The following is a 21,691-nucleotide window of genomic DNA, read 5'->3' on the forward strand; positions in this document are numbered from 1 at the left end:
TTTGTAAAGATTATTTCCATCCCTTCCCATAAACACCAAGATCCTTTTTATCATAATAAACTACTATGAACAAAGAGCATTTTGGCTCCTCAGATGTGCTGGGGAGGCCTGCATAACTTCCTGCTGGACCTTCCTGGATGTAGCATCTCCAAGCAGGGTTGGCTATTGCACCTGGATGACCTGGCAGCTGGCTAGGTCAACCCCACCGTGGAGATGTTTTTGACAGGTACAAAAGCTTCTTGTTTACAAGGAAAAGCTTTGATAACAATCTTAACTACAAAGCAGAAGTTGTTTTAGAAGGAAAAAAAAATAACAAACAAAGATGTTTCTAACCACCTGTCCTCTTAAGTTGAGACCATTAGCTGACTCTGGTGGTTTTTTGACTGTGTATGGTTCTTAAACTGACTGGTGCTGATGGCTTTCTCAAGGTCTCTCTGGAAGCATCTTTGGCATAATGATGTGTCTGTGTTGTTTTCTCCTGTATCATGTCACTGAAGTTCATTACAGGCCATCTCTCATTAAAGATCAGAGTCTGATCTGGAGTTTCATCTTGTCTTGAAGTTCATGGATTCTACTAGAATGCTGCTCTCATGCCACGTTTTCAAGCTGATGTTACTGGTAGCCGTTGCATTGTTCAAAGCTGGAGAAATCAAAGGTGAGCTCAGGATGTCTCACAGCTGGTTACCACTCTAATAAAACCTTTCTACATGGAACGTGGAGCTACAGTGCCTGCACCAGAGTAAGCTCTTGGGCTCTCTTGACTCCTCCTGGTCTTTTTGTTTGGTTGTTTTGGGTGGATTTAAACATGCAAATCTACCAAGTAATATGTGAGGCCAGTCAGTGGTGGGGCAGGTAAGCTGGATGCAATGCTTCATTACCAGGCCCAGTTACTGAGAAATCATCCTGTTACTGGTGAACTTTGCTAGATCTTCTGGAGAGAGGAAGACAGATCCCAGGTGACTTGCTGTTGCAGGCCTAGGAATAGCCATGCAGCAGCTTGAGTTGTGCTCAGACTCAACAATCTTGAGAGTCTTTGTGCCCACCTTGAAAACAGCAGTGGAGGCAGTGGGACAGCCTCGTATAGGAACTTCTCTCTTTGATTATAGTGGGAATGTAAACCTGCACAAGGCTCAAGCCTTTAATTTGATAGAGACTAAAGCAGAAGGATGCTCTTTACACCTTGAGTGCCTAGATCTCGTTCAGCGATGCTAAACTGAAGTTTGTAAGACAGCCCCGTAAGGTAACAAGATCCAAATCTTCCTACATGCCTTTTGTCAGAGAGGGCAGTGTTGGGAAGGCTGTGGCTGCTGTCCTTTACCTCTTGTTTTTATCAGTTCTACTACTCAAGGAAGGTGGCTGCAGCCCTGACAGCAGTGTGCAGGCAAGCACTGGAGGGCCATGTTTGAGAACTTCATCTTGCTTCAGGGACTTGCTCAAGATGCATTTTTAAATAACACAGGAGATTCTTCTTCCCTTCTTTCCCTTCTTTGGCCACTACAGTGTGAAGGCCACAGGACCATACCACCTCCTGTACCAAAATCTTTCACAGGAAGGTGTTCTGTATCCCACTGCCCAGAAATCTCTCCAGCCTTAACCTGAAGTACCTTTGCTCAACTCCAGAGTGCAGCATCCGAGCCTTTGCAGAAATAAATCTACTTCTTCAAGATGAAAAATGAGCCACATCCAGCCCTTGGTCCTGAGTGCTGTGGCATCCAGCCACGGGGGATGCTGAAGCATGAAGCCAGAAGAGTTTTTGTGGCTGTATACATACACCAGCATACAAGGTCGTGGGCAGGCAGCTGTGGAGGCAGCCCTCACCACCACGGTTTCTTTTGTTGTTAAAAATTGGGTACAAACCCATGCAGAGTTAGCGTATCAATGCCCAGGGAAAGAAAAGGGATTCGTCCCTTCCCCCCATCCCCTGCCCTAGATTGAGTTCACCACCAACGTCCTCTCTGTAAATGTAGCAAGCTTCAGACTCACTTCCTTTTCTAAGGAGACCTGAAAGAGCCATTTCCTGATTGGTACAGCGCTCTCGTGTGCGCTCACTAAGTGCTTATTCACACTGTGACTCACAGAGGTAACCTCCGTTCAAAGCCCTGCGCCGGTGCCTCGGCGTTGCACGGAGACAGAGCTGAGTTTTCTTATTCAACACAGCAGGCTGAGGTCATCGCTGCCTTACCGAGGAGCTCAGCTTCCCTCTTGAAAGCATCGTTTACAAACTGCCCGGCCTCAAGCAGGCTGCTAAAAGCACCAAAGCCAGCCCAAAGGAGAGTGTTTACTATCGTGTGCCAGGCTTGACATATTTTCCATATCCTGCCAGAGATGAGGAATGGCATCAGGAGCTGCGGCTGAGTCAGCCTCAGCCCCCCTTCCCGTCCCGGCGTGCGGCACTTACACGGCAGCCTCACCGGCAAGCCCGGGCATGCTCGGGACTTAGTGCAACCTAAACTGATGGAGAAAATCCATCTGCTACCAGCAGCAAAGGACTTCTTTTCCTCTCTGTGGTCTGGTGGGAGATGAGTGAGGCACAGCGTTTTGTGTTTACCCCTCCTGTGCTTGCCTCCAGGTTCAGCTGGCGATAAAAAAAGATAAGCTGTTAGTGCCTGATGGAAGGAGGAAACGTGCATCTGCTTTGCTCTCCCCAGCTCTCTGCCAAAAGAGCAGGCAAGTCAATTCATACATAATATTGGAGTCCTCTGCCATTGAGCAGCTTTTGCACAGCATCCAACTGTACAAGGGCACATCCCTGGGGCCGAGCAACCTTTGGCTGTACTTTCGCCTTGATGGAGCAAGATCAGTACAAGAGAGCAAAACAGATGCTAAAATCAGCAACTGTGTTTTGACCAAGAAGAAAACACTACAGGGGAAGAAGTGTCCCCACCTCTTTTACTACTATGACCCTTCTCAAACTCTTTAAGAAGTCAGATATTTCCTCATTTCAGCATGATTGTTATTATCATAGAATCACAGAATTGTCAGAGACCACAAGGGTCATCCAGTTCCAACCCCCCTGCCATGGGCAGGGATACCTCACACTACATCAGGTTGCTCAGAGCCACATCCAACCTGGCCTTAAAAACTTCCAGGGATGAGGCTTCCACCACCTCCTTGGGCAACCTGTTTCAGTGTCTCACCACCCTTAAGGTGAAGAATTTCTTCATCCAATCTGAATCTACACATTTCTATTTTTGCTCCATTCCTCCTAGTCCTGTCATTACCTGACACCCTAAAAAGTCCCTCCCCAGCGTTGTTGTAGGCCCCCTTCAGATACTGGAAAGCCACAATAAGGTCTCCTTGGAGCCTTCTCCTCTCCAGACTGAATAGCCCCAGCTCTCTGTCTGTTTCCAAAGGAGAGGTGCTCCAGCCCTCTGATCATCCTGGTGGCCCTTCTCTGGACACATTCCAGCACTATACTATTCTCCTATTTGTAGATGAAGTTAGTCTGATAAGGAGACTTTCTTGTTTGAGGAATGTTAGAGGAATAATGTAAAAACGCTCTCAGCCCTCGGCTAGCTGGTGACTCACACCAAAAGCAGCAAAGCTATGGGAGCAAAAAAAACAGGTGATGTTAGATTCCTGGTGGGTAAGCTAAGGTGTAACATTAGATGTCCAGAACTTGGTACATGCCTTAGGCCCTAAGTCTCTGGGCTAAGAACATGTTGTACTCGGAGCCTGATTTTCGTCCTGGAAGGCTACAGGTTTAACAACCATGAATAAATTCAGAGCCTGATTTTTGTCATGGAAGACTGCAGGTTTAACCACCATGAATAAACTCATGGCCATCAACCACAAGTAAACTGCCATAAATTAAATCATAACTGTTAAGGAGATGGTAATTTTAATTAGTAATCCTATGGGACTTCCCATATATTTGCATTTTCCTTGCAGAGTGAAAGGAATGAGGCGAGCAGTTTTATTTGCATTCAAGTTCTCCCTTCCTCCTCTACAGATGAAACACTGCTTTGCCTTTCAGAATGCTGAGGAGCATCATGTGAAGCACCTAGCTCACCTGCCCTCCCAACTGGAAAAGAGGAACCCTTTCTGTCCACATATACAGGAACTCAACACTGGAGTCCCTAGGCAGAAGATGCTGTAGCATTTCTATACTTGATCACTGACTTCATTCTCTGCAGCAGCTTGTTTCTTCTCATCTTCCTCCTCTCACTGTATTTGTGACCCTTCTCTCTGTCAGACTTTCCTGGCTTTGCCTGGGATATCTCCTTGGCCTGGCATTCCTGCTGAGGCCCTCCCAAGATTCTTCTCTTGCCTTGGTAATTTTCTTGAGGAATTCTGGTGCCTGGCTTTCAATGTTTCTCCTCTATGGATTCCTCAAGCTCTTTCTCATGTGTGGTAATAGCAGCTTTTAACACTGATTTTGAGAGTTTTTCCTTACAACCTGGTCGATGACCATCCTGAGAGCTGGAGAAGAAACAGCTCACTTTTTTTTTTTTAATATAATTTATTTTAAACCTCAAGATTTTGAACCAGGTTAATTTTTAGTGGTGGTGACCGTGCTGACCCCATGGCTTCCTCTGATGTAGCCTTGGCTCTGTGCTGGTACGTCTGGAGGACTCCTGGTGCCCCTGGTGCATGGTGCTGTGACACATAACAGGGTGCTGACGTGGGTGTGTGCACATTGTCTCCCTGGGCAAGCAGGGAGAGGCTTATGGGAGAGGCTGCAGGTCTGGGTGGCTGTCTCTAGAAGCCTGGCAGTGGCAGCTTTGCGGTGCTTTTGGCACCCTGCAGCCAGAACCATCTAAAATGGTGTTACAGGAGGCCTTGCATAAAAGGGACATATTGAAGGGTATGAGTATTTATTTACAAAGAGACTTGCATCACATTTACTTTTCTAATGCTCAGTTTCCTGCTCTGAAGGCAGTTCTGGGGAACAGCTCCCCAACTGGCAGGACATGTTGGTACTCTTGGGCAGGTGAGATCCTTGGACCCGACATTCCCTCCATGCTGAGTTGGGCATGAGGGCAATGACAAACCAGAGGGAAAAAGAATCATCTGAAGAAGAAAGAGCCAAAGTGTGTGCTGTGATCAGAAAGGACTCAGTGCAAGCATGCAAAGAAACTATAGCAGATTTTTTTATATGCATGTTCTCCATTACTGGCTTTCTACCCCCCACTAGGAGGGCTTGGTTTTCTAACTCTCCTTTCCCCCCTTTCTTATTCCCAATTCAGCAGTACAGCTGGGGGGGAGGGGAGGGCGGGGCACAGGTTAAAGTTTAAGGGGTGTTTTTATGGGTAACTTCCAGATATGTAGGAGGAAAACTCACTGTTTCTCCAGGATGCACAAGGTTGGAGATAGGCAGGCACTTGCTGGTGCAGCCCTGCCTGCTCTGATTTCACTGATGGTGCTATTATAATCACTTTTTCCTAATGCACCTTTGTAGCTGCAAAATTCATTTTGTGTTAGGGACTAGCAGGGGCTGAGTGCTAACTCGGGTGCAGAAGAAATGCCCTGCCTGCTAATAAACCTTCTAGCAGAGTTTTCTCCCCTCCTTAGGTGGGATTTATTTTTCTCAGCAGGATGTTCATGAAACAAAACAAACAAAACAAAAAAGTGAGGATTAGATTAGGTGATTAAGTAGATTGAAAGGTTGTGCTTAAGTGATTATTTCATAAAGAGTTTTCTTTTTGATTGCTCTAGGTAATGCAGTCTTTAAACATTTTTACTTAAGGAAAAGGAAATTACTATCAGGCTTTTAAAATTATTATCAGGCTTTTAAAACATTCATAGAGAGCTTACTTGTAGTCAGGCATACAGAAGAGGTCCTTGCTTCTCCTGGGATGGAAATTTAATCGTTGATTTATTGACCTGATCTATTTAATGGATGATTATTTTCATATATTTTACATAACTAATAATGAGACAAGCAAAATTGTGCTTATAACAAAGAAGAAGCTATCTGGGCCTCTCCAAGCATGCTTGTGCAATTACAGTGCCCTCGTTCTCTTTATGTATTAACAAGCCTGAGTCATTGATTAGCTGACTGAAAACAAAAGTAGAGGATAGAATCATAGAATGATTTGAGTTGGAAGGGACCTCCAGAGGTCACCCATTTCAACTCACCTGCAGTCAGCAGGGACATCCTTCACTAGATCAGGCTGCTCAGAGCCTTGTCCAGCCTGTCCTTGAAGATCTCCAGGGATGGGGCCTCAACTACCTCCTTGGGAAACCTGTGCCAGTGTTACACAACCCTCATGGTAAAGAACTTGTTCCTAACATCCAATCTAAATCTACTCTTCTCTCATTTCAAGCCATTGCCCCTTGTCCTGTCACTGCAGGCCTTTATAAACAGTCCCTACAGCCTTCTTGCAGGCCCCCATCAGGTACTGGCAGGCTGCTCTTAGGTGTCCCCGGAGCCTCCTCTTCTCCAGGCTGAACACCCTCAGCTCCCTCAGCCTGTCCTCATAGCAGAGGTGTTCCAGCCCCATGATTATTTTCGTGGCCCTCTTCTTGACCCTCTCCATCAGGTCCATGTCCTTCCTGGGTTGAGGGCTCTAGTGCTGGATGCAGTACTCCAGGTGAGGTCTCACCAGAGCAGATACCCTGAAGTAATACATCCTGTGATAGCCCCTGTCCAGTGGTGATTTGGGATTAACAAATGTCATTAACCACTTAGCTGAAAAGAGATGTTTCTGCTAGTGCATGCTTGAAGATTGTATACAGCTGTGTGTCTTTGTAGCCTTTTAGGAGCCACAGCAGAAGCGAGGATTTCCTGCTGAGCCTTGAGTTGTGGGCAGATGAGTCAGGAAATGAGGGCTTGTCACAGAGCAGGAAAGGACAGATAAAACTTGAGTGTCACGCAGTGTCTGACTAAAAAGCAACTGGCAGGTGTCGGGTGCCCAACCGGTATTTTGGGGGCTGGCTTGCAGGAAGTTGGTGTTGCTGGCACCAACCCCCAGTGTCAGGCTATGCCGGGGCTTCTCCTGCGCTCGTGGCCCAAGGAAGGTGGTCCTGAAGTGATGCTGACACCCTGTGTGCTGCAAATCAGGGCAACGTTGGCATCCTAGGGGCTCACTGCAGATGAAAAGCAAGAAAAAAAGCCAAAGTGGCACCCACTGAGCCCCAGATCTCCAGGAGAAGAGAGGAAATGGCTCACTGAGGATTGCACTGTGTCTCAGGCCTTAGTCAGCCCTGCCATGGGGATCAGTGGGATGTAGGCTCTCCTTCCCTGCCAGAAAGGCCCTGTAACACCTCCAGAGAGGTGGCCAGCAGGTACTAGCCAGGGTCACGCACTCTGGGGCTGCTGGTTCCCATCTCCTTGACCCACAAGAATGCAGCTGGGAACATGCTAGGACTGCCAGGTGGAGTGTGTCTTTCTTGACTGGGCAAAGGACACATAAAACTTGGCACTTGGTTCCAGGGGGCAGCAGTTCCCAAAACAGAGGGTGTAGTAATGCACTTGCTACAGGTAGTTGTAAAAGGCTCTTACTTAATGCTCTAATAGTGCGATTGCTTGTCTCAAGACTAAAATATTTAAAACAAATTACTTTATACATAAACGTAGCATTTAGTGTCTTCAATCTCCTTGAGATATGGAATGGAATGGGAATTAGAATAGAACAGAACAGAACAGAATAGGAATAGGAATGGGACTATTTCAGTTGGAAGGGACCTGCAGCAACCATCTAGCCCAACTGCCTGACCAGGGGCTGACCGAAAGTTAAAACAGGCGTTGTCCAAATGCCTCTTAAGAGCTGACAGGCTTGGGGCATCGACCACCTTTCTAGGAAAGTGTTTGACCACCCTCTCAGTAGTGTTTCCTAATGTCCAGTCTAAACTTCCCCTGGTGCAGCTTTGAACCGTTTCCACATATGGTATCACTGGATACCCAGGAGGAGGCTGGCATTTCCTTTTTCACTTTCCCTCCTCAAGAAGCTGAAGAGAGCACTGAGGTTGCCCCTCAGCCTCCTTTTCTCCAAATTATGTAAGCCCAAAGTCCCTAACTGCTCCTCAGAGGACATTCTTTCCGGCCCTTTTACCAGCTGGATGCATTCAAGGACCTTCATACCTTTCTTAAATGTTGGCATCCAGAACTGTGCACAGTACCCCATTGGCTGCACCAACATGAGTATTGGAGGACAATCACCTCTTTTGACCAGCTGGTTAAGCTGTGTTTGATTCACCCCAGGCTGCAGTTTGCCATCTAGGCTGCCAGAGCACGCTGCTGGCTCATATTGAGCCTGCTGCTGACCAGCATCCCCAGATCCTTCTCTGTAGGGCTGCTTTCCAGCCACTCCTCTTCTCTCCCCATTTATTCTTGTGCCTGGTGAGACTCAGTCCTAGGTACAGAATCCAGAATTTTGACTTGTTGAATTTCATCCTGTTAATCATAGCTCAAATCTACCTCAATCTCTACAAGGCCTCCTGCCCCTCAACAGCATCTCCCAGTTTGGTATTATCATCACTGTTGCTCCTTTAATGGCAAGAACAGAAACCCCACATCAGGAGCAAGTGCAAGTGATGTAATATTTGTGCAGGTTATCACTCAGGTACTGCATTTGATGGGAAATTTCTGTGTGGGAAAAATCTTTTACCTGTAGCTTTAATGGGGCAAAAGAATAGTTCCAGTATGTCTGTTCACTCACACTTAATACCAGTCACACATAGCTATGAGGCTGTGTGATTTAATAAACTACACAGAAGCAACAGGATTTAGTTAATGAAGTGGGAGTCACACAGAACCACAGAATGTTAGGGGTTGGAAGGGACCTCAGAAGATTGAGTCCAAGGCCCCTGCCAGAGCAGGAGCACCTAGAGTAGGTCACACAGGAACGTATCCAGGTGTTGCCAGGTTTCACAGTGAAGGCAGCCCTGAACATATTCTTGGCTGGACTTGTCCAGCCTGTGAGACACATACCCAAGTGTGTGTCCATGGCTCCCTAATACACCATGTTCAAGTCTAAAAGTCTTTTCAGATGAAACATTTCCTTGTCTTGAAAGAGAAGTGAGAGCAGGGCAGTCCCACTGCTGGCTCTCCCCTGCCCCTGGCCCCTCTAGGCCTCTCTGCTGGCCAGTCAGGTGCCCAAATGCCTTAGGAGTGATGAACCCATGCATGCTCCCCATGTCTTCTCGTGTTTACCTCAGTGGGTTTCTCATCCATCAGTCTTCCACCACAGACCACAGTAAGCTCACAGCTGTGACTCATTTTGTGTCCTGATAGCCACTAAATCTCCACCACCACAGCTCAGCCTGGCTAAAGAGAGGCTGCCTCAGACAGAACCGTGCTCTTCCCAAATCCTGTTTGCTGTGGTATGAGATTGCTGGGGCTCAATCCTGCTGGGAAAAGACATTTTGCTTTGGCTGGCAGTGGAGTGTGGCCAGGTGGTGTGTCACCAGGTGCTGAGCCTGCAGAAGGTGCAGCAGCAACAAAACCAACACTATGAGACTTTGACACTTGGAATTGACTGTGGTCATTTCCTCAGGTAGGTGGCTCTCCCATGGAGTACTCTGTGGGGCTTTCAGCACAGGGAAGTGCTTGTGCACCAAGGGGTTGACAGGGCTTTCACCTCCATGAACCTCCATGCTGTGCCAGCTCCCACAAAAGCCCCTCTGGAATACCTATTGCTGCACCTGTGATGGGCTTGGGGTGGGGGGGTGCAGGTGCTTTTTGAAGCTGTGTGAAGTAGAACCACCATAGCTGCACTTAGAAAAGATCACGAAACAGAAGTACCAGCTGCAAGTGCCACTGTCCTCATAGTGCTGGGTCTGGGAAAGGCATGGGGCAGCCCAGCAAATGGTGAGGACTGGCCCAATACAGCCCATGCCATACTTGTGTTGTTAACCCTTTTGTTGCAAGCTGCACATGGCTTTAGGTGGATTTATATTGTTCTGTGGTCTTTACTCCTGCAGACAGGAGTGCCTGATGCTTTACATTTTCAATGAAAGGAACATACATTCTTGTACTCCAAAGGCTCAACAGCTTCTCTAAGAAAGAAATGCAGATAATGTCACATCCTCCCTTACACCTCATGAACACTTGCTTTTAGAGCTGTGTTAAAAGGAGCTTTTTGTTTTGCAGTCCTGTACTTATACCAGAAAATACCTTAGCTGAGAAACCTGATGTAAATATATTTGAGGGAAGCCCCAGCTGTGTGCTGGAGGTGAAACAAGGCTATGGGTATAGAGAGGCAAACCCATTTCTGCCTGGGAGTGAAGCATGGATGTCTCAGTATGTTGAACTGCAGGGGTGAAAAGTGCTTTGGCTTTTAACAGCAGGAAAAACAAAACAAAACCAAAACTTGCTGCCAAGTTAACCAAGCCCAAAAGGCAAGGAAAGGAGCTCTGGGGTTCTGATTCCACACAGGACTTACATCATCAAATTTCAGTCCAATCTTGGTGATAGCAAACTCAGCATGAAAATGAAGATTTGTTTTCTTTCTCCCCTGTGCTGAGAAGGTAGACAACTGATGCCCATAAATACTCAGTACTTGTTTATGAAACCATTTGGTTTTATTTCCTCTGGTACTCTTTAACCTTGTCCTCACTTCACTGCCATTTGGACCAGCTGTACTTTGTAATGCCATGGACTTTGTTTTATCAGCCTTTTTTTCACAGTCTGGCGACTTCCAGAGATACGTAGTTACATAAAATGGGTGTACTTCCTTGCTTGGCTGAAGAACAGCATGCACTGACTGCCACTGTCCCTTGAGTTTTCAGCTAGTTCTGGTTTTGTTTCAAATTGAAGTCATACAGTGTTATTTCTTCGGTGCTAGTGCTTGTTGCTGTTTCTAGATGCCAGTTCTGTCTGTTGCTCTTCAGCAACAATTCCTGCTCCATCACCACCAAATCCAGGGCTTGCTAATCCATTGAGTTATGGCTGGTGAGATCAATGGAAGGTAAAAATAATCCAGAAATTATTAATGTATCCCAGACCTCACCTGGAGTACTGTGTCCAGCTCTGGAGCGTTCAACACAGGAAGGACATGGACCTGATGGAGCAGGTCCAGTGGAGGGCAACAAAAATGATCAGGGGGCTGGAACACCTCTGCTATGTGGACAGGCTGAGGGAGCTGGGGTTGTCAGCCTGGAGAAGAGAAGGCTCTGGGGAGACCTAAGAGCAGACAGTATCTGAAGGGGGCTACAAGAAGACTGCAGAGGGACTGTTTCCAAAAGCCTGCAGTGATAGGATGAGAGGCAATGGCTTCAAACTAGAGAAGAGCAGATTTAGATTGGATGTTAGCAACAAGTATGCACCATGAGGAACACTGGAACAGGTTGCCCAGGGAGGTGGTTGAGGCCTCATGCCTGGAGATATCTTCATGGTCAGGCTCAACAAGGCTCTGAGCAAGCTGATGTAGTGGAGGTTGTCCCTGCTGACTGCAGGGGGCTTGGACTAGATGTCTTTTGGAGGTTCCTTCCAACCCAGATCATTCTATGATTCTGTGAATTTAATTCTGAAACTTCTAATTTTGCAAAACAAGAGTCTCCTAGTTTCTTCTGATGGCATTTTCTGCCAAAATGGCAAAGTTATAGCTCTGTACAGAGGCTATTACCTCTGGGCATGCTGAACACAGACTTTCATCCTTTCCTCCACATTAACCTGAATTCATTTATTTTTTTCAAAGACCCATGTGCCTGCAATGCAGCTAAAATGTATTCAGGCTAAGTGATGGGAAATGTTCTTGTATTAATCTATGGTAGGAAGTTGGCTGGTGAAAAAAACAAATTGTTGCTGTAATCTGCTAATTGATTGCAAAAAGGCACAAGACTGTGGACCAAAACTACAAGGAAGTGGGTCAGGCTCTTCTCCTAGGCGACTAGTGACAGGACACGAGGGCATGGGATGAAGCTGTGCCAGGGGAGATGTAGGTTGGATACTAGGAAGCACTGCCTCACAGAAAGGCTGATGAGGCACTGGAATGGACTGCCCAGGGAGGTGGTGGAGTTGCCATCTCTGGAGGTCTTTAAGAAAAGATTGGATGTGGCACTTCATGGCAGGGTTTAGCTGATGTGGTGGTGTTAGGTCGTAGGCTGCACTTGATGATCTCAGAGGTCTTTTCCAGCCTCAATAATTCCGTGATTCTGTTTCCTCCTGCACAAGCTGTGCAGTGCTGCTTCTATGTTGGTGACTGGAACAGGTCAAGCGCAGAAGTTCATGGAGATTGTGAAGAGCCCAGACTGGAGTTTGCTCATCATGATTCCGATTAGAGGAAGACTGTTCAAAGGTGCCTGCTATCAGTGGTATCTGATAGGGTATCTGGGTGCCTAATTACAGTAACCGGTATTGAAAAATCTCACCCTGCCTGCCCTTTTACCAGAGTGCTTTCAAAACACCACTGGAATAGCCACATTACTTGGAAACACTCATGGACTTCTGTGTCGAAAGCTACCCTCTCTCTCATGCTTTTTTCCCAGGGTGGAGGAGGATTTCTAGCAGGAATTTCAGGAGTTCATGTCTTTTCTCCATACAGTGGGAGATTTCCATGAGGTGATGCCAGCTCATCATGCTGTAGAGCAAACTTGCAGGGGGGACAGACATTTGATTTTTTTTTTTCCCCAGACACATTCTTTTTAAATCTGTTTTGGTGAAGGGAAACAGGTGTCAAGAAAATGGAGATGCCTTTTCCTTTTGAGTTAAATGTGACCAGCTCATACCTGCTAGGTGAACAATAGAAATACTCAAAGGTCCAAATGCAAATAAACACAACTATTTAACTTAGAGGAGTTTCTGCAACTGCTGTTTGTTTTTCATTCTCAGAGCTAATTATCCCCTGGGGCTTTTCATGTCTTGTTTGGTCTCCAGTAAATCTGTGAAATGAAACCAAAACTGGTTTGAAGATGGAATTTCCTCCCCCCCCCCCATTTTTGGTAGAAGTGTGTACCTGTGTTTCATTTTTGTCAACCACAGTGAGTGTTTCCGATTGGAGAAAAAGCCAGGATGCAGTAGGGTGAAGCCTGAGCCCTGGAGGTGTTCAAGGCCGGGTTGGATGAAGCCTTGAACAACCTGGTCTAGTGGGAGGTGTCCATGCCCATGGCAGGGGCGTTGGTTAAGGTCCTTTCCAACCTAAAGCATTCTATGAATCTGAGGGACAGAAGTGCCCCTGGTAGTGTTGCATTGATGCCAGGCTGTACTCCTGTCCTGGAGCTCACATCCACCATCTTCAGCCTTAACATCCTCTCTTCCATGAGCTCCCTATGGGGACTAGCCTGAGGAATAAATGGCCTCTAAAGCTCTCCATCAAGATTACACTTACCAAAACCCTTCTTGACAGAAAAAAAAGTTAGCCAGGGCTTGTGGGGAGAAAGAATCATAGAATCCTAGGATTGTTTAGGTTGGAAAAGACTTCTAAGATCATCCAGTCCAATCATGCCAAGTTCACCACTATACCATGTCCCTAAACACCACATCAAGAAGTCTTTTTAGTACCTCCAGGGAGGGTGACTCAACCACTCTTCTGGGCAGCCTGTTCCAATCTAAACCTCCCCTGGCACAACTTCACGTTGTTTCCTCTTTTCCTATTGTTTGGAAGAAGAGACTGACACCCACTTTTCTACAACCTCCTTTCAGGTAGCTGTAGAAAGCATTTAAGGTCTCCTCTCAGCCTCCTTTTCTGCAGGCTTAAACAAGAAGAGTCCTGGGAGGGAGTTGTGTGTGGATGGTGAAGTTATGGCCTGCTTTGAGTTTGCAGGGAGGTTAAACATTAATGGCAGGCACACTAGTGGTATATTGTTTTGTTTCAGACAGCAGCTAAGGCTTTGTTTAAATTGTGGCCACTTATCTGAAACCTGAGTTAAAAAAACAACATTTGAGCCATCCTGTCCAGGCCAGCAAAACAACTGGGCAAAGCTAAGTCTGTTGTGTGAGGTGAATTATTGAAAGCCAAGAGCACAGCTGCAGGTTTCATCGCTGTGTGGAGATGCCTGTGCATTCCTTCAGCTCAGCTTTCCCTCCCCCAAGGCAAGGCACAGGGCGGGAGAGCCCAGGGGAGTGACTGCTGTGAGGAGGAAACTTGTGCAAGCTGAAGGAAATGAACCTTCTGGTCAGCTCAAAGAAAGAGAGGCATGAAGCTCATCCCTCTGCTAGCCTCTAACCCGAGGTTAACACTGTGGTGATGAACTAAGCAATGGTTTCCTGAGTCCCTGCTCCACACCTCACTGGTGTTTTCTCTGCAGCTGCATCAGTGAGACCTCTGCATTCAGCTGGCCAGGGGCCAGGATGGCAACACTCTGAAAACAAAATGCCACGTACAGGAATGCATTAAAGCATCTATATGCTTGTTAGGGGGGAAGTGTGCATTGGCTTTTTGAGAGCGAAGGCTCTTTAAAAGAAAAGGGAGGTGGAAGAGTTGTTTTTCATGCATATATTATGTTTTAACTCAAATTATGTAGACAAAAAAGCTTCCTTCCATGCCGTCGCTATGGCAACAGCTTGGATCATTGTGCAGGAGCCTGCGAGTGGGGAAATGCCAAGTGCAGAGGGGGCAGCCAGCCTGGTGGTGCCTCTGCTTCTCACAGCTGAGTACAGTCCTCCATCGTGTCCTCTGGCCACAAATCTGCCCAAGGCCACCTTCACAGAATCACAGAATTGTCAGGGTTGGAAGGGACCTCAAGGATCACCTAATTCCAACACTCCTGCCATGGACAGGGACACCTCACACTAGATCAGGTTGCCCAGAGCCACATCCAGCCTGGCCTTAAAAACCTCCAGGGATGAGGCTTCCACCACCTCCCTGGGGAACCTGTTCCAGTGTCTCACCACCCCTATGGTGAAAAACTTCTTCCTAACATCTAATCTAAATCTCCCCTCCTCCAGCATGGCTCCATTCCCCCTAGTCCTATCACTACCTGACACCCTAAAAAGTCCCTTACAAGCTTTCTTGTAGCCCCCTTCAGATACTGGAAGGCCACAATAAGCTTTCTCTTCTCCAAACTGAACCACCCCAACTCTCTCAGCCTGTCCTCATAGGAGAGGAGCTCCAGGAAAGTCTTCTGCTGGCTGTCTTGGCATGGGAAGAACTTCCCAGGACATAAGCTTGAGAGTGAGAGCAAGGAGGATATTTGCACCTCAGATCCCTGGAGATGTTATCAGCACTGTCATAACTCTTGCCTGGAGGCAGGAACACTGCAGCAAGGAAATAGTGTAATGCAGAAAACTAGCAGACCTGCAGAAAATTCTCTGCTGGACATTTCAAATATAGTTACAGAGTCACTTTGCTCCCTTAGTAGCTTGTGAAAAAATTTATTGAGGGAATTTAAAACTGGTCTTTTCTTGAGCTATGACATTACCACATCACTCTGCTGGAGACTGTTGCCATAAATGTGAGAATATTTTTAAACCCCCTGCCTATTAGGAGGATCTGAGTGAAAGTCACATCTGAAAGGTTAGTCTTCTCATGTAGTGCTGCCTCCCTTGTTTTCTGTGACTCCATGAGAACCTATTTCAGCAGAATTCATTTAGAAGATGCAGTGCTAAACTGCATTTGGCAGAATGAAGGTCAACAAGATCTGAGAAATGCTTTTCAATGGATTGCAAATTTGACTAAGCTGCTTACTTTCTTAATTACAATGCTTAATTAATTAGCTTGTTCCATGTAGTCATGCACCTTTGATAGCCTTCTTGTGCTCCAGGAGGCTGAGGTCTGAGATTTCAGTAGGTCTGTCCTAGACACCTGATGAACTTTTATTTTGAAAATAAACCCATTCTTAAACTGCTGTATTAGTAAGCAACTTCTGGACTGATACCCAGTGCCAAAACCACCATCTTAAGGTAACTCCAAACCAGATTCCACTAGGACTGAGATGCAGGAGTAGGTTTCTGTAGCTCAAAAAGTTACCAGTGAAGTTGCTGTAACTTCCTCGATGAGAAGATACCTCACTATGGTGAGTGTTCAGTGAGAGCTGCTGGAGATCACCCTGTCCTTCCCATGCTGTCTCCAGCTCTAGTTACCAGGCTGCTTTCTCAGGTGGGCTTACTCTCACCTCCTTTACCCCACTGAACTGCAGAAGAGCACAGGTTCAGCAAGAGCAAGTCAGGAGGCTGGGAGCTTGGCCATTCATCTGCTCGCAAGAGAAATGCAGAATTCTCTTCTCCCTGGGACAGGAGAGGGATTTGTGCCTGAGGTTCCTCTGAGTGGTATGAAACTCACAGCAGCTGAGGTGCCTCACACACGCTGGGAGCATCTGGAAATGGCTGATTCTTAAACAGAACATGATCTGCTAAATCAGGATAAGTTATATGATAGACTCCAGGCTCTGTCCAGCCTATGTTTGTCTGGACAACCCACTTGGGCATATGCTACCTCCTGCTCTCTTCCAAGAGCTCCTATATCTCTCATGAGCTTTCTTATTCCTGAGGAAGCAGCTGACAGCTGTACCTCACACCTGGGTAGAGCCGACACCCTGCTGCTGATGCCCGAGTTATAAACAAACCAGAAAACAATAGCAGCTTTGTGCCAAACACCCTGCAGAGCCTGCTGTTTGGGCCAGGCAGAGGGACATCTTGTTCTTAAAACTGATTTAGCATTACCAGTCACTGCTCACTACTGTCTAGGATGAGACATCTTGCAGATGACATAATTTATGCAGCAATCAAGATCTGCTCAAACCTCTGTTTTATTTAAACCAGCTCAACATGACAAGACAGGTAAATCTTTCTTTGAAGCGAAAGCAATGCTGGTCAAAGGAAACCTTTCATTGCAGGGGTGCTGGAGGAAGAACAGAGCAGCATGAACTGCAGCCACTTCAACCATTAGCTTCTGAGAAAGGCAGACACAGTATTGCAAAACTGCTAAGTTCATTTCCAAGCTGATTAAAAAGGTTGATGAGCAGCACTGTTTTCACTTACTGCTGGACAAAGATCTGAACACGCAGGACCTTGAGTTTCCCACTACTTGGCACAGCACTTGGTTTCAGGCAGCTCAACCCTGCCGGACTGCACAGCACTGAGGCTCATGTAAAACACACTGCACAGGCTCTCAAATCCTGATCTGGGTTTGTGTACATCACAGGCATTGAATGATGGTATTTTAAGGGTCACAGGGGAGTTTTTGTGGTTCACAAAAATACTTTCTCCTGACCAAACCTATTTTTGTGATGTAGACTTTAAAACCATAGCTAGGTGCATTTTCCCCTTTCAAGGTTATGCCCTGCAGTTAACTGGGAGGCCCAAGGAAGAAAGGCCACAACCTCCAGTTTTTCCAGAGCTGCTTTTCTGGAGGACTCCCTCAAACCATCTGCCCATACTGCTCACAGGACAGGAAATAGAGGCTGATCTCAAACTCCTCCACACAGCTTTAGTACAGCTGCCCAGGACCTCACCTCTGCAGGCACACAAGACCCCCTTTTTAGTATCTCATCAGCACTGTGGAACATTGCACTCCCTTGCGAAAGTGTTTGGATGAATAATCTTTTATTAAGATGCAAGCAAGGTAAATTGAGAATTGAGACAAAACTACCACCATCAAGTGAAAACACTATTTATTTTTATAAAAGGCAATAATTAAAACAAACCCTACCAGTGTGTACATTGTACACATTTGAATGACACTTACAAGAATGAAGTTTCCATATACAAAGATTACAAGGCCACACTGGTAAAGGATGCACACAAGCATACATGCAACTTCAAATGCCTCCAGATCACAGTATCAATTACTCTAGGACCACACCTGCATAGCATTTTCAGTATTAGCATCCACACTACTTTATTCCACTACCAACTGTACAGAGAAAAAGCAAGAAGGGAGTTTGTATTCAGAGAGCACAGATATTCACATGGAGACTTTATTTGCTGGAATAATCTCTCGCTCTTCTGTTGCCATCTTCAGGAGGTACTCTTTGTCAATTTTGAAGAGCCTCCACCCCTCCTCAGTGGAAAGATCAGATGCACCCCTTCTCTTGTAGAACCTGATGGATGGTTCGTTCCACTCTGCCACGAGGAAGTGCATACTGCTGCAGCGGCACTTGACAGCGACCTGCAAAAGCGTGCCACACCGCTCGTCTCAAACAGCAGCCCCAGCGAATGAGCCCAGCAGCAACTGGCTCTCACCACGAGTCATCAAGTTCATTACCCTGGGTTACCCCAGCGCTTGGCACTGTTTAACAGACTCTAGACAATGTTTTAAAGCTATCTCGAGTCCTCCCATCACCTCTGATTTAATTCTTAGTGCTGAAGGAGAAGCTCTTAAGCAGTTGAGATGAATACTGCCCTGCTAAGTGTCCTCAGTTCCGTTTTTTGAGATGTATCTGAGGGAATACTCTTGAACATGTAAATCACCTGGTGATTGTGATGATTATATTAACTGAGAAGTGTCAAAGATCAGATCACCCTGAACAACCTGCCTGATGTGTCATCTCCACCCACCCAGCAACTGTCCAGGGGGTGTGGTAGACAGTGGATGGCAAAGGGCAGAGGCTGCTTAGCACTGACTCCTGCAGGCACATGGGAAAACCCCCTGAATGTGACATGGGTGTGGGCCAGGTGGAACTACTACGAATGAAACAGGAACAGTAGGAAAACTCGGAGCTATGACAGCTCAGTGGGGAGGGGAACATCACCTGGGACATCTCAGACTGGAGGCAGCAGCCCAGAATATCTCTTCCCCCCACGAAAGGACCATGGGGTGGCAATTCTCCCTCTTGCTTCCTCTTTCTCCGTTCTTTCTCTCTCCCCCTATTCTTTCATTCACTGTTTGCTCCATTCTCTGCCTCTAATAAATAGTCTCATCTTGATATAGGACCTCATTTGTGTTTTAATTTCACTGTTGTCTCCTTCCCAACTTCCAGATCAAGACAGTATCACTTAAACATACCTGACTCAAGTTCTTCAGAATTTCTGACCCAATGCCCAGTCCTAAAAGAAACCAAAACAAAAAATAAACTTAAGTTTTCATTTTAAAGAAACCCTACAGGAAGCAACAGATGCAATTCTGCAGCACATACCTCTATACTCAGCCATCACATAAAAATCTTCCAGATATAGCAGTTTTCCAATCCATGGATCATAAGTGAAGTAATACATGGCAAAGCCCACAATGCTGTGTTCTGAAACAAAAAGGTGCAACTTCAGCCAGCCTGAATTTCAAGGGCAAAACCAATCAAGTCTTACATGCATGTTTAAACAGAGATACTCTGTCACATGCAGACATTTACTACTAGGTTAAGAATTAACTTTGCAAATAAACACACAACTGAAAATTTGAGTTGTGACAAACTTGTATCAACCAAACACAATGAAGATTGCCCTTGCCATGCCCTGAAATCCTCAAAAGCACAATCAGTATTGAACACAAGTGCAAACAAATGCAAACCCTTTTTTTTTTTTTTTTTTTTACAACTTCCATTCTAGAATACAAACAAAAACTTTACACAACAGTTCACCAATCTAGAAGATCGCCCCAAGTCCACCTCCTTAGCAACTGGAACAGTCTTTAATCTGCCTCTAATGAACACTGATCTGTCAATGGACATTCCTCAGTAACTGCACTGGGTCAGACAGCATGGTCACAGGTCACTTCTAGTGCAGCACTTCCAGTGCCTCAATTTATGCGTCCCCTGAGAGTACCATTACCTTCAGCACCATAAAGCAAAGCTGCAGCTGCAATTGTCATTCTATGGCTCAGCAGCCATGAGAAACCAACTCTTTTGATATCAGCCCACTCAAACCTAAGCCTTGAGTATTTCAACTACATCTGCCTTAAGACTCTGCACATACTGCAAGGGAAACGTGCAAACGGATTTCTGAGCTACTGTGTCTTGGATAAACGTTTGGGAATAGCACTTGTCCCTGTAGACCTTACCTCATATTATGATCATCTACTTTATTGTGTAACGGATCTTTTAGTTACCTCCCCGCCCATCCATGTACACAGAAGGGCCATGTACATGGCGAAGCTAGAGACTGTAACCTGAAGATTGGGGACAAATTAAAGAAAAAAATGTGATTCAACAGGATTACATAAAGGTAAGTCAGGGTCAAACAAAAAAAAAAAAGAGCCATTTAAGCAACTGGAGTTAAGTATATTACGTTATACCTCATGTTCCCACATCTCCAGGATTAGCAACTACTTCAGCTGAGTATCACTATGTGTTACTGCATTCAACAGTTAACCTCCTCCTACCCCAACTCACTAGTAGAACTTTGTGTATAACTGAAAACATCAAGTATAAGATCTCTCCTCCGTATTTGTTGTCTAAAAGTAAGTATCAGGAAGTCTCACCTTCAGACGACCACTGTTCTTTTGGCAATTCTGCAACCAGGCAGTGGTAGAAAGGGTGCTCGCCAAAACCATCCTCAAGCAGCTCTAGAAAAAGAGAGAAAATCAGCACTGAAGCTACAGATAACATCACTAGGCTACCAACCCGCTGAGCAGACACCGCATTTATACCTTTCTCCGTTAACACCACTTGATCCTCCATATCTTCGTATTTTGCTAGTTCCTGGAAAAAAAAAAGTTTCAGCGGACCCTCCCCGCAGGTCCCCGCTGCCGCTTCCCCCTTGGCCGCTCCTCCCGCCGCTTTGCGCAAGAGCTTGTTTTGCTCGGAAACCAAGGTACCCCTCCCCCCCGTCCTGCGCCGCCGAAGGCTATGTATCTCTCCCCAGCTCGGCCGCCCATCGCGGGTCCATCTGTGCCTGACTTGACCCCGGGCCCCGCCGCGCCCCTTCCCGGCAGCGCAGGGCACGGGGAGCACGCAGCGGCCGGTCCCGTGGGCCGCCCTCCCTCCGCCCCCGCACCTTGATCAGTCGCAGTAGGTCAGGGCAGTCCTCGGGCCGCGCAGCTCGGATGCTGAATGAGGCCATTTTCGACGGCGCTTCCCCCTGCGGCCCCCTCGGCTGACAAGTCCCCGATGTGTGAACAGGAGGAGCAACTGTTTCTTCATTCGTGTCCCGGGCGCGGCGGCCACCTGCGGTCAGTCAGGCTGCGAGCATGTCCCGGCGGCGGTAAGCAGCTAAGTGACCCTCCTCCCGCTGCCGCGATGTCCCCACGTAGAGCTATCTACTACCCCCCCGAGCTTCCTTATTTATAGACGCCCGCTCTCCGCCTCTGCACGCAGGCGGGCCAATGGGAGCGCCTACGGTGCGCGCCCTCAGCCAATAACAGAGCCCCTCCCCGGAACCTTGCCTCAGCCTGCCAGCAACAGCTGGTGCGCGACGTCTCGTGACTCGCCCCTCCCGCGCGGGGGCGCCCCCTAGCGGCGCCAGGCGGCGCTGCAGGGCACCCGGGTTAGACCCCTCCTCTTCCCCCTCGGCGGAGCCGGGGAAGGGTGGTGAGCCTGAGGCTCGTCCCGGAGCCCATGCTGCCGGCCCTCCGTCTCGGGGCCAGGGTCTTTTCCCCTGGCTCTTGCTTTCAAGGTTCCCAAGAAAAGCGAACCAGTTGTTGCCTTGGCGAGTGCGACCCCGCCAGACTGGGGGCTCTCCCTGCGGGTGCGCTGAGTGCCGTGGCCCCAGCTTAAAGGCCGCGGCCCCCCCTTTGCTGCAGGCTCAGTGCGCAGGGAGCGTGGCGCCTGTCAGCGCGGTGTTTTCACCCTTGTGTAGAAGGAAAACAAAGCCTCTGTATTTACCGGGAATACGAAGCAGTGATCCGTATCAAACCCTGCGGCAGCGTGCGTGTGCTGTCTAGTACCACGGTATGCTCTGGGCATGGAACGTCCTGGTACGGAAATGGGTTCAAAACACTGAAGTTTCACTTTGGGCTTGGTATGTTTTCCAGCCTGCCAGACGCAGTCTCACCGAACT

At 47.2% G+C, this 21,691-nt stretch overlaps 1 protein-coding gene across 1 annotated transcript; it reads right to left on the minus strand.

The window, feature by feature from the left end:
- Nucleotides 1-17,454: 17,454 nt before the first annotated feature.
- Nucleotides 17,455-20,922, minus strand: SAT1 (spermidine/spermine N1-acetyltransferase 1). Its single transcript, XM_054380896.1, has 6 exons — nt 20,690-20,922; nt 20,343-20,394; nt 20,175-20,258; nt 18,898-18,999; nt 18,768-18,808; nt 17,455-17,930 (listed from the first exon to the last, which is right to left on the minus strand). Exons 1-6 carry the CDS (start codon nt 20,753-20,755, stop codon nt 17,727-17,729), a joined length of 549 nt encoding a protein of 182 aa, XP_054236871.1. The 5' UTR covers nt 20,756-20,922; the 3' UTR covers nt 17,455-17,726.
- Nucleotides 20,923-21,691: the final 769 nt, after the last annotated feature.

The sequence above is a fragment of the Indicator indicator genome, chromosome 1, assembly GCF_027791375.1.
Source record: "Indicator indicator isolate 239-I01 chromosome 1, UM_Iind_1.1, whole genome shotgun sequence".
NCBI lineage: Eukaryota > Metazoa > Chordata > Aves > Piciformes > Indicatoridae > Indicator > Indicator indicator.